Raw genomic sequence first — 12,690 nt, 5'->3', positions numbered from 1 at the left:
TGGTGAGGCGGGTGAGCAGCCAGGGCAGTGGGGCAGCTGGTGAGGCAGCCAGCGTGGCTCCTGTCAGTGCCTCCTCCAGCCAGCAGAGGGAGGGAGAGAGTCGGGGGCAGGCCTCTTTAGAGAGGTGACTCAGGAGGTGCTCCTGTTATTTCTGCTACATGCCATTGGCCTAGACCATCTGGCTACACTCAGCTCCAATTCAGGGGACTTTATTACCAAAAAGGAGGAGATAATGGATACCAGCCCCTCCCACAACCCTCAGCCTATTTTCTCATGTTATACTGCATATAAGTCATGTGAGCAGAGAGGGTGTTGTCTCTTTGCATTTGCACTGGTTGATAATAGGTCACATTTAGAGGTTTTATCTAAAATCTGACACACCCTAATTCACATTGGGTACAGTCCAATTTCCTTTAGGTTTTAGCTGTGTGTTAAGCTTTAATGTTACTATGGTTACATGATTCTTATATTTTTCTTTGTCTGTAGGCATGTCAGCTCTTTAAAGAGCTATACATTGATCCATCAAAAGTTCACAGTTTGATGCAGCTGGGGTTCAGTGCCCAGGAAGCTCGGCTTGGCCTAAGGGCATGTGACGGGAACGTGGCCCACGCAGCTGCCCACGTCACCAGCCGCAGAGAGGTACCTCGATATGGTCTTGGCAATGCTTGGTTGAGGCCTTTGCCTTTGAGTAGGTGTGAAACTTGAGGCAATAGCAAAATTATCTCCAAAGTGCCTTAGCTCTCAGATATGAAAGAACAGAAAAAGACAATTCCGTAGTAGGTATTATTAACAAGGAACTCTGTATTGCTTCAGACTTGGAAGTCAGGAGAAAAACTTGTCTTTTTTAATTGCATCAGTTTTCAGACAGTGCAGTTTCCTTCCTTTTATTCTTGCTATGGTGGCAGGTAGCTCATAAGTACAGTTACCCAAGCAGTCTTCTCTCTCTCTCTCTCTTTTAATCATAGTACATTTCTGGAAAGCATTTTAAAGGGGTCTGTGTTTTCCAGGGAGCCATTGTTACAGTTCAGGATGTCATTCTTGCCTGGAAACATGAGTCAAATCATATGAACAATTAACATTATGTTATAAAAGCAAAGATTCAAAACTATAATCATTTAAAACAATTAGAGATAAGTACAGTTAAAAGAAAAACTTAGAATTTCAGAGTTGGAAGGAATGTTACCATGTCGAATATGGTAGTTTTACAAATGAGGAAAACAGGCTCAGAGGTTGTCTTTTCCGGGGTCATGGGTCAAATTGGTGGCAAAACCTGAACTAAGGCTCTGGTTTTCTCCTGTACTTTCTAATTCCCATCTGAGAATAGCATTCTGAGTTTTTACAGAAGGTTCTGAAAAGCCAAGAGATATTATAAAATGGTAAAAGTTACCACTTCACTTCCTAACTTTTTATAAGTAGCAAAAATAAGTGTTTTTTTAAAAAACAGTGGTGTCCTATCAGATGTGCATTTAATGAATTAAACTATAAGCCCTTGGAGAAAATAAAAAAACAATAGTGTATACAGTGCCATTGACCCTGCTCACTCTTCCACTCAGTGGATGTGTAGTTGGGATGCTTTTGGTTGAAGGCAACAAATTCAGACTGCCTTAAACACCCAATAAAGAGGGTAAGGGAGGGATTCACTGGCCTACTTAACTGTAAAGAGCCCAGAGGAGGGCTGGGTCTCAGGTTAGCTGCTTCAGTGGCGTCGCCCTGTCGCTGAGTTCTGGTTTCTGTCTCTCTGCCTCCTCTGTGTTACCGGGGTCATCCCATCACACCAAGAGCATGGCCCGGGTCCCAGAATCCTCAGAGACCTTCTGAGCTGCTCACTGATTGGCCACCTTTGAGCCGGTCGCCGTGGCCAGGGGAATGCCAAGACCTGACTGGCTTGAGCCTGTCTGCTTAGCTTAGGCTGGTCAGGGCCTACTCGGGGAGCTAGTCAGCTTCCCACACCCTAGGGAGAGCTGGGGTGGCTGGTGGGAAGACCAGCTCCGAGTCCCCATAGCAGGTGAGCTCCCGTGAATCTACTGTCCTCTCAGCTCCTGAAGCTCCGGGTTTGAACATCTCACTGAGTAGAGGTAATAGGTGATTCCTAAAAGTTTGACTTTTTTGTACATCGTGGCCCTGAGTACAGGCCAGTTTCTCATCTGGCAAAAGAAACAGACTAATGAAACCGAGGTCACTGTACAGTGCTGAAGTGTTGCGAGGCTGTGAGAGGCAGCGTGGCGGCCTTCCTAAGAGATGTTCAGTCATTTTGCCTGTACGCAGCCGTGACTTTAGAACCCAGTTCTCTCACAACATCTGACCCTACCGTGTCGATAAGATTTCGCAATGCAATGCTTACTGTCATTTCCTTGGTTTATTTTATTTTCCTAATTCTAGTATAAAGAGAAATATCATGTGTATCTACATGGTTCAGAGAAAACTGACTTAGGCATTTGTAATAAGGAAAAAGGGTTCTTTGAGGCCCCAACTTTGTGTCAGCTCTGAGGCCCGTGTCTGCTGGCTGGCTGGCTGGGTCTCTCTCTGCTTGAATGTTATTCGTGCTTCTTATTAGCCTTTTGAAGTATAAGTGGAAGAAGCTGGAGTTGCAAGCAGAGGATGGGACGGGGTAGAGGCATTTTACGTGGTGTGTACGTGTGAATGAAAGTGGAAATGTGAGTGATAGGACTACTTCTGCCGGCCTGCGTGGGTTTTGTGGTGAAGCGGGGGGGTCAGCTGGGAGGCGGAGCCGGGGCCTGGGAGCTGGAGCCGCAGGAGCGCTGGCGCCTGACTGGGTGTGGGGAGGGACTGGAGTAGGTGCGTGAGCTGCCGGGCCTGTGCAGAAGGGTTCCGAGTCGGGGAGACTGGCCCGGAGGAGGCAGTTAGAGGGCGCGGTGGAGGTGCGGGCGAGGTGCGGACCGCGGCCCCCGGGAAGGGGGTGGGCAGCGGGCTGGCAGAGCTGCCGAGCCGTCGTCAGCCCCGCTTGCTCACAGGTAGGCTCTCCACTGCTGTAAACAGGGAATTACAGGCTGAGGTTGTCTTCCTCCCTGGAAATGTCGTGGGCAGTCACCCCTTCTGCCTAGTCCTACTGCCAGCTGGGAGTGTTTGGTTCCGTGGTGAGGATTCCTTTCTTCTCCTGAGAGGTGAGGCCGTGTTCTTGCTCTAAGAATGTAGGGGGGACCCTTGTTGCTTGCACTGAGCCATGGAGGTAGGAGTAGACACATCAAAGGAAAAAGCTGTTTTCTCTGCTGTTCTCCCTGTGTTGGGCCGAGGGCTGACCATTTCTAGAATGTGCAGAAGCCGTCTCTCTGCTCTGCTGTCGGTGATTACCTTGACTGGGTCACCTAACTGTCTTGAGAGATTTCTGTCTTCTCATTGGCAAAATGATGAGGTTGGATTCAGTTAGTGGTTTTCAAACCTGTTTTAGTTTTACTGTTTTCATCAGCAGAAATCCTTTTAAAATGATACTTGTGGGAATTCCCTGGCAGTCCAGTGGTTAGGTCTTGGCGCTTTCACTGCCGGGGAGATCCCTGGTCGGGGAACTGAGATCCCACAAGCTGCATGGCTCGGCCAAAAAATAAATAAATAAACAGAAATAAAATAAAGTGATACTTGTTTTCAAAACAAACTCAGAACTCTCCTGATGGGGGCGGAGGTGGGAAGAGGAGAAGAGACCGAGCCTGTGGCCTTCCTCAGCCTCTTGGAGCAACGCCAGGCACCTCTGAGACTCAGGGTTGAGAACCACGGGGGTAGGTGACCTTTGTCACCTGGCGTGAGCATTCTTGGGGTTTTAAGTGGACTAAGTTCTCGCTACCCAGGGAGTTGGGGGTGGATCAGTGGCTTCGGCGCCATCTAGGACCCACCCACCCCCTCCACGGCCCCCACGTTCAGAGTCACATTTCGGTAAGATCCCAGGTGACTCAGCAGAGGCTGAGAAGCCCTCCCACCCGTGCAGGAAGCTCCTCCCCCCCGCTTCCTAGAAGAAGGCACGTCCACCTCTCTGTGGGTCCGCAGGATGTGCCCGCTGGTTCCCAGTGGCCTGTTCTGGTGCCAGGTGGTGGTCCCCGAGGTGCTCTCTTCCCTCCCTGGACTGACGTCTCCGGCTCCCGCTGGGCTTCCCCACGAGCAGCACACCCCTGGTCTCTGCCCTAGCGGCCCTCATGCTGGGCGGGACGGGGAGAGAGAGGGTCACCTCTCCTTGTGGTTTTCACTTTGCCTGGTGACCCCGAGAATCCTATAGAGCATGGATTGAGAAGGCTTTCTACAAGACCGCAATCCCTAACTTGGTGACTCTGCTGTTTTCCTAAAGAAATTGGACCAAATAAGGAAGGAGGAAAAAGAGAAGAAAAGACGCCGCCTGGAGAACATAAACTGTTTGAAAGGAATGGGCTACTCCGCTCGCGCAGCCAAGCAGGCGCTCCACCAGGCCAGCGGGAACCTGGAGGAGGCCCTGCAGGTAACCCCTCCCCGGCCTCTGGCCTCCCTGAGCAGCCCTGCTCCCGGCCCAGGCGCCTCCCCTCCACTTCTTCGTTGAAGCTGCTCTCTTGTCCTTCCTGACGCCAGGAGCCCCGCGGCTGCGGGCCTTCCTCTTCATTCCTGGTTTGGATCTAAGGGTCAGAGCTCTCTTGTTCTCGAACCCAGTGGCAGAGCCAGAACGACGAGCCCCAGCCACCTCAGTGCCTGTCCACGATTCCGCAGGGCTCACAGGGCAGGAACTTTGATGAGGTTTCTGTTTGCAACAGCAGTTTAACAGTAAGGTGGACAAGAAGAAAGGTGATTGAAGTTTTAAGAAATTTTTTTGAATTAAAATGTTTTCTTTGAATATTTAGTTTTATTATTTAGTCAGTAGTACATGTTGACAAAGGGGCTTTTTAAAGACGTCCTCAGAAGTGACTAAACAGGTTGGGATCCAGATTAGTGGTAACTCTGCCTGGGTCCACGTCCTTTCCAATTTTTGTTCAAGGAGCAGACAGGATACTTAATGAGGCAGGCGCTGTGCTGAGTCTCAGCGGAGATGACGCCTGCCCTGGGGGAGCCCACAGGCTAGTGGGGAGACAGACGCAGAGAGCACAGTGGCGTAAGGGCTACCACGTGGGAGCGCAGCACAGTGGGGGAGCAGGGGCTGCAAGCTGAGCTGGGGGGGGGCGGTCACGGGAGAGGGTCCGGCAGACGGAGGAGAAGCGGGGTCAGCGCCAAGGGCTGAAGCATGAGGCCGGGGGAGTTGAGCCCCCCGGGGTTGCCGAGGCCTGGGTTACACCTGCTGGAGGTGGGGCGGGGTGGGGAATGGCCAGAGATGCGGCTGGACAGGTAGGCAGGGGCTAGGCGGGCCGCGTCACCTTGTTTGCCCTGCTGGGGAGTTCACACTGAATCCTGCAGGCAGTGGGGAGCCTGCCCTACCTTTGCCTTTTACTCTCAAGACCTCCCATCCTGTTCTTCAGAGGCCCCCATTGGTCAGTCCGTTAACCCTTGGACAGCATGGGTTTGAACTGCTTGGGTCCGCTCATGCGTGGACCTTTTTCAATAGTAAATACTATATATAGTACTCCACGATCTGCGGATGCGGAGCAACTGTGGATACTGAGGGCCCACAGTAAGTTATACTTGGGTTTTCCACTGCGATGAGGGTCAGCGCCCCTAACTCCTGCGTTGTGCAAGGGTCGACTGAATTTTCAAATATATGTATTAATATATTTTTTTAATTCAAAAATGTTATTTGAATATCTCATTTGATTTCTTAGAGAAATTTAAAAATTCTGAATATGCGGAGGGACTGATGGGGCTCAAAACTAGTTTTTAATTATACAAATAGTACATAAATACATTTGATGGATATAGAAGTATTTAGTGTTAAAAGGGAAATTCCCCAAAAGGGCTTTATAAGGTTAAGAGTCAGTATCATGTGACAGAGAAATCAAGGGTCCAAAGAACTCTGCTCTTCTCCCGTGACATTGTAAACCTAGAGCATGTCACCTTCCAAAGAGAAGTCACATTGGGCAGCCCTGGACTGCTTATAGCTTTCCGTTTATAGCTCTTTATGACCTTGTCACCCCTAAGGCTGAGCTGCAGCAAGCTTCTGTTTTCTTGGAATCCTTCCGCCTGCTCTCTCACATCCTTTCCTGCTTCCTCAGGTGCACTCTTGTTGCCTGAATAGTCTTGTTCATCCTCCAGACCTCAACTCAGACACGACCTTTGGCGGGAGCCACCTTTGAACGGCAGCCTCTCCAGCCCCAGCCTGTTCAGGGTCCCTCTTCTCTGCTTCCACAGCACCCCGAGCCTTGTCCGCCACAGTTGCCCACACCTGTTCGTGTGTCCCGCGGCTGTGCCTGCCTAGCACGTGACAGGGGCTCAGTCTCTGCCTGAGTGCCCGAGCGGATGTTAGTGATGGGTGACGGGTATCCCTGTACGTTTCTAGATTCTTCTCAGTCATCCTCAGATGTGGTGGTTAAACGATTCGGGTCCGGAAACCAGCAGCCGTCAAGAAAGTCCTTCTCGGGAAACCACTGACCAAGTGAGTGCAGGCGCCCTGTGCCCCCTCCGCCCGGGCAGCCTCGTGTGGGACTGGCCGGGAAACCACTGACCAAGTGAGTGCAGGCGCCCTGTGCCCCCTCCGCCCGGGCAGCCTCGTGTGGGACTGGCCGGGAAACCACTGACCAAGTGAGTGCAGGCGCCCTGTGCCCCCCTCCGCCCGGGCAGCCTCGTGTGGGACTGGCCGGGAAACCACTGACCAAGTGAGTGCAGGCGCCCTGTGCCCCCTCCGCCCGGGCAGCCTCGTGTGGGACTGGCCGGGAAACCACTGACCAAGTGAGTGCAGGCGCCCTGTGCCCCCTCCGCCCGGGCAGCCTCGTGTGGGACTGGCCGGGAAACCACTGACCAAGTGAGTGCAGGCGCCCTGTGCCCCCTCCGCCCGGGCAGCCTCGTGTGGGACTGGCCGGGAAACCACTGACCAAGTGAGTGCAGGCGCCCTGTGCCCCCCTCCGCCCGGGCAGCCTCGTGTGGGACTGGCCGGGAAACCACTGACCAAGTGAGTGCAGGCGCCCTGTGCCCCCCTCCGCCCGGGCAGCCTCGTGTGGGACTGGCCGGGAAACCACTGAGCAAGTGAGTGCAGGCGCCCTGTGCCCCCCTCCGCCCGGGCAGCCTCGTGTGGGACTGGCTGGCGGGACGAGGCTGGCGGCCAGGCGGGGCCGAGTCCTGGGCTCCCTGGGGCTCCCTGGGCTCCGGGTGTGACGGGCCCGCCCGAGGGCGCAGCCTCCGTGCAGCAGTTGCAGTGGGTGGAAGCGGGCACAGGCGTTTCCTTCAGAGTAGGAAACCCAGGGAAGCGACGGGAAGGCTTTCTTCAGGCTCTTCTCCTCTTTTCTACACACGCCTCTTGGGGCATCGCCTCCCGTTCCTGTCAGCCCGTTCCCCTGCCTGTGACCTGCAGGGATGCCACTGTGCTGTCCACGTGTGCCCCCCGTCACGGTAGCCTGCCCAGCGCGCTGCACACACGTAGCTAACGGTACTGGTGACAACTAGGCCTGTGCCCGCAGCGCTTCCTCTGGCTTGCGAGCCGGTTGCCGTTCTGAGGTGACTGGGCACCAACGTGGTCGCCTCAGGTCTTCTCCTTCCTTTCCGAGTCGCCGCACGCGCACGTCAGCGCGGGAAGGCCGGTGGCACACGCGTGCGGTGGGTTGTAGGAACGTGTCCCCCCGAGACCTGGCTGTCCCGGCCCTGCGTGGGGGCGGGAGCGCCAGGCGCGTGGCGCGCCGTGTGTCCTGGGCCCTCAGCAGTGCCGCCCCCCTTCTCCCAGCTCGTGTACATGGGCTTCGACGCGGCAGCGGCCGAGGCAGCCCTGAGGGTGTTCAGGGGAAACGTCCAGCTGGCAGCTCAGACCCTCGCTCACAACGGTGGAAGTCTTCCTCCTGACCTGCAGCTCTCGGCGGAAGACTCTTCCTCAACGCCACCCACGTCCCCGTCCGATTCTGCAGGTGGGTCTGCGGTCTCTGAAGACCGGCTGGGAGGGAGTGTCTGCCCGGGCGGAAGCCGGCAGGCGGGGCGTGCGCCTCCCGGGGCCGCGAGGGGCGTTCGCAGACCTGCACGCCTCGGGCTGCTCGGGCGCTGGGGCGGGAGGGCCGAGCTGGAGCTGACGTGGGTCCCTTTGGTCCCCGTGGAGGTTTCTCTTTCTGTCCTCCTCCCTCAGCTCCCCTGTTGCTGCACTTCTTTACTGCAGGGACCTCTAGCGCCTCAACAGATGAAGATATGGAGACAGAGGCTGTGAATGAAATCCTGGAAGATATCCCAGAACATGAGGAAGATTACCTTGACTCAACTCTGGAAGACGAAGAAATTATTATTGCAGAGTACTTATCCTATGTAGAAAATATAAAGTCAGCAACAAAGAGAAACTAAATGATGAACAGAAATAAGCGCTTAAGTTTCTGCTTATAAATTCTATCATTATGAAAAGTGTAATGCAGGTCTTTTTTTTTTCTTACGTTTTATCTGATTTTGCTCCAGAGTGCTTCCTACCTGGGGGTGGGAGGGGTAGGCGGGGAACAGGGATGTAAAGAGTAAGAGACTTGGTGGGGTGGGGGGGCGGGTGCCGGTCCCCAGGGTCCTTCTTGGGAACTGAGCTGCCTCTGGCCTGATCCTGCGGTTCCCAGCTGCCTTCAGGTTCCACAACCCTAATGCCGCCCTCCCTGCTCCTTTTTTTCCCCACCCAGAAATGGGAAGGACTGGGATAGGGTGGCCCCTAGGGAAGGGATCCGGGAGGAGCTCATGGGAGCGGAAGCTGGCCCTGTCTCCTCGTCTTCACCCTGCCCGGCTCTCCTGCCCTCCTGAGCCCCCCGCTCGATCGTCTCCTCCTTCCCATGATGCAGCTCTGCCTTCCTGCTTCAGCCTCTCTGCCCCGTCCCGGAAACGTCCTTCAGATCCTCAACCACGGCAAGTGCTCTGGGGGCCTGATGACGAGGCATCGGCTCCCGCAGCCGCACCAAACGGTGGCAGACGCCCTCAGCCTGAAACGTCCGTGTTTTGTGCTTAGCTTAGTAAAGTAGGCACTTGAAATTCCAGGTTGAAATTCAGAATATATATATGTATTCAAAGTTCTTCTTTACAAAAATAAAATCTTTTATTAAATGGTAAAGTCTTAAATGCTAACCAAAGCAACTTATTTTTAATTAGCATTTTTAGATGCATTTCTGTCCTATTAAATTCGCTGCTGGCTAAGGTAAGATACCTGTCAGAGATTAAGGTATGTTTTCTCCATGTCTTTGGTGGGGTTTCTTGGGTGTATTACAGAAGACTGTCTCTAAAGGTATGTTGTTAGCCTCTTAACAGCTCAAATAACCGTTCTCACTGCACCCCGCGTCCCTCCGTAAACGTGTACTGCATGAAAACCCTGTCCAGCACCAGGACACAGCTGGCGCAGCCGGGTGCTGATGAATCAAGTGCCAGGTGTGTTCCCAAGGCCCTCCCTGCCCCCCGGGAGTCACCAGAAGCCCGTGACAGAGGGCAGGTGGCCACATGGCAGCCATCAAGGGGCCGGCTGAAATGCCCCAGCGCTCCAGGAATCATTTTCCTAAAGCTTGGAGAGCAGTCCAGTTTGAATGGGTGGAAAGATTTTCTTGTCATTCTTTTAAAATGGATGATACAGATGGAAATAAAAGGTGGAAAATATATTCAAAAATTGTCAGCCTAACTTTGCAATGAGTTATTCAAACTCCTAAACTGTTGAGTGTTGAAAATGTCTGGATGGTCTAGAGCTTCATTTAGTTCGAGACGTTTGCTTCCGTTGACTTCTGTGAGGAAGTCAAACGTATGCCCTCAAAAGCACCATCAATGTCTGTTGTTAAAAGATGAAGTGTGGGCTTCCCTGGTGGCGCAGTGGTTAAGAATCCGCCTGCCAATGTAGGGGACAAGGGTTCGAGCCCTGGTCCAGGAAGATCCCACAAGCCGCGGAGCAACTAAGCCCGGGTGCCACGACTACTGAGCCTGCGCTCTAGAGCCCGCGAGCCACAACTACGGAGCCCGCGTGCTACAACTACTGAAGCCCGCACGCCTAGAGCCTGTGCTCTGCAACAAGAGGAGCCACCGCAATGAGAAGCCCACGCACCGCAACGAAGAGTAGCCCCCGCTCGTCGCAACCAGAGAAAGCCTGCGCGCAGCAACAAAGACCCAACGCAGCCAAAAATTAAAATTAAAAAATAAAAAATAGAGACCCATCTCACATAAACATAACTTTAAAAAAAAATAATAAAAGGTGAAGTGTACAAAGGCTCTGGGCCTGTGGGGGAGGGGAGACTGAGTCAGGGAAGCAGGGTTCGCTTCCTCAGCGTTGGAAGCGGCTGGGGGCCGAGGCGATGAGGGGTTTCTAGCTTCATTTGAGACCATGTCAGACTTGGATTTGGGGCCTAGGTTGCAGCTTCTGGCTAACAAGTTACTGTCCTGGGCTTGGGCCAGGTGTGGCTTCTAGCTTCCCAAACTGATCTTGGAAAAGGCTAGGGAATTCAAGCCACACTAGCAGATCTAGCGCTCCATTTTCCTATGAAGAGACACAGAGAAGCCAGTTCTCGAGCTCGGGACAGTGCCGGCTATGCCCTCTCCACGCACCGGGAGACGGGCTTCGGTCCTGGCTCTGCCTCTAGCTGGTTGTATGCAACTTGACAGGTGGCAACTGCGTGTCACTCCCTGCTCCGGAATCACTCCCTGCTCTGGAATGCAAGAGAAGGAGCAAAGGACATTTGTGATGAAAATGCTGTTGAACAGGAGGGAATGTGCTGAGCCCGAAGTCACAGGGCAGATGGGCTTTAGGGGGGGTTCTCCTTGGAGAGTCAGAGGGAAAGGACATTCCAGACCTGGGACAAATGAGATAGCAGCTGAGTGCGCCACGTTCATGGGGTCGCAGGGGCTGTTCTAGACCCGCCAGAGAGGGTGTGCTGGGGGAAGAGACTGAGGCTGGAAAGATTGCCGAGTCCAACTACACAGCACCCTGAAAGGCAGGCGGGGGTCTAGACTTGAGTGGTGAATACCAGGGCCGTGAGAGGGCTCGGAGCAGGAGTGGCACTCACAGGCCTGTGAGGCCGATGGGGTCAACGACGGGAGGCTGCGGCGAGAACGGGCTGCGCTCGGTCCGATCTGATGCCCATCACTTGTATGAATTTCTGTCTGCTCTTGACTCTGGTGACACTGCCATGTCCTGTCCTTGTTTTCCTGCCCATATGTCCTATAAGTACTTCCTGTCCTTCCCCTACCCAACTGAAGGTATTTATCAGAGGCAAGACGATATCATCGAAGGCAAAGAAACATCTTGTGGTTATCTGGTCTTTATATCCTCCTCTACATCTAGCAAAGCCCTCTATGTTGCTGAAATAAAAATTACCCAACAAAATTGATAAAACTTTAGCCAGACTCATCAAGAAAAAAAGGGAGAGGGCCCAAATCAGTAAAATTAGAAATGAAAAAGGAAAAGCTGCAGAAATACAAAGGACCATAAGAGACTGCCACAAGCAACTATATAGCAATAAAATGGACAACCTAGATGAAATGGACAAATTCTTAGAAAGGTACAATCTCCCAAGACTGAACCAGGAAGAAATGGAAAATACGAACAGACCAATTACGAGTACTGAAATTGAATCTGTGATTTTAAAAACTGCCAACAAACAGAAGTCCAGGACCAGATGGCTTCACAGGCGAATTCTACCAAACATTTAGAGAAGAGTTAACACCTAGCCTTCTGAAACTCTTCCAAAAAATTGCAGAGGAACACTTCCAAACTCATCCTATGAGGCCACCATCACCCTGATGCCAAAACCAGACAAAGATAACACACAAAAAAGAAAATTACTGAAATAAAATTTACCCAAATACGTCATGCTGTATAAATGCAAAATAGCGGTTTTCCACTTCTTACTCTTTCTCTGGGAGAGGCAGGCTGGAGAAATCGAACGCAGCAGCCGTTTCAGGACCTGCCCCCCGTGGTTGGATAAGCTGCCTGCCCTGCTAGCGAGAGCTGTGGAGGCAGGAAGGCAGCATCAGCTGTCAGCACCAAGGAGCGAGAGTCTGCTTGCTCAGACTGCCTCTGTCAGCAAAGCAGACCGAGAAGGTGACTAAATCAGCGCAGGTACTCAAGGTGGTTCTCTCTGCCTGCCCTCCCTGAAGTGCGCTTCAGCTCCCCCGAAAGCCCCTCGGGGTGGGCCTGCCGTTGTAACTTAAGCCTCGGGCCCTGGAGAAGAACCGCTAGGAAGTGAGCGCTCCCAGACACGACAGGCCGCGCACGTGGAACCCCTCACCTGTACTCAGTGCTGAGTCCTACCCAAGGAAGGCTGGGTGCTGCCGCTTCTGCAGGTTCTTCTCACTGGCCAGCCTGTTTTCCTGGCGAGGCCCCTGGGTTCCCAGGGTTTGGGGGTCAGGCCTAGAGCCCATCACAGAGGTATGCAACCCTTTCTACCGCCCCTGGTGTCAATACCCTGTACCTGTTCCCAAGGGGGTGGGATCCACCCATCAGGCATGGACCTGGGCACCCCAGGGAGCAGGTGAAGCCCGTCCTGCGGCGCATGTTGCATGAAGACGCCGGCGCACCCACCTCTCTGCCTCAAGGGCTGCCTCTGCCCGGGGAGGCTTGTCCTTGGCTAGACGCTGAGCTCTCAAGGGCGGACGCTGTCCTCTGCAGCGCTTCCTCTTCCTGCACGGGGCGGGGGGCCAGCCAGGGCCTGGCATGCAGGGGCCCCTCCC

General features: G+C 53.5%; 1 protein-coding gene across 2 annotated transcripts in view; it reads left to right on the top strand.

The window, feature by feature from the left end:
- Positions 1-9,222, top strand: part of NUB1 (negative regulator of ubiquitin like proteins 1) — a 29,224-nt gene extending 20,002 nt beyond the window's left edge. Inside the window, exons 11-15 of one of the 2 annotated variants that reach the window (XM_036863355.1) lie at positions 487-639; positions 4,289-4,435; positions 6,392-6,487; positions 7,766-7,943; positions 8,186-9,222. In XM_036863355.1, coding sequence (XP_036719250.1) covers positions 487-639; positions 4,289-4,435; positions 6,392-6,487; positions 7,766-7,943; positions 8,186-8,364 — 753 coding nt within the window. In that variant the 3' untranslated portion in view covers positions 8,365-9,222. The remainder of the gene's footprint in view (positions 1-486; positions 640-4,288; positions 4,436-6,391; positions 6,488-7,765; positions 7,944-8,185) is intronic. The other variant, XM_036863356.1, reaches the window with a different exon arrangement.
- The last annotated feature ends 3,468 nt before the right edge of the window (positions 9,223-12,690 follow it).

The sequence above is a fragment of the Balaenoptera musculus genome, chromosome 9, assembly GCF_009873245.2.
Source record: "Balaenoptera musculus isolate JJ_BM4_2016_0621 chromosome 9, mBalMus1.pri.v3, whole genome shotgun sequence".
NCBI lineage: Eukaryota > Metazoa > Chordata > Mammalia > Artiodactyla > Balaenopteridae > Balaenoptera > Balaenoptera musculus.
The sequence above is the reverse complement of the archived record's forward strand: the minus strand, read 5'-3'. Positions and strand labels throughout refer to the sequence as shown.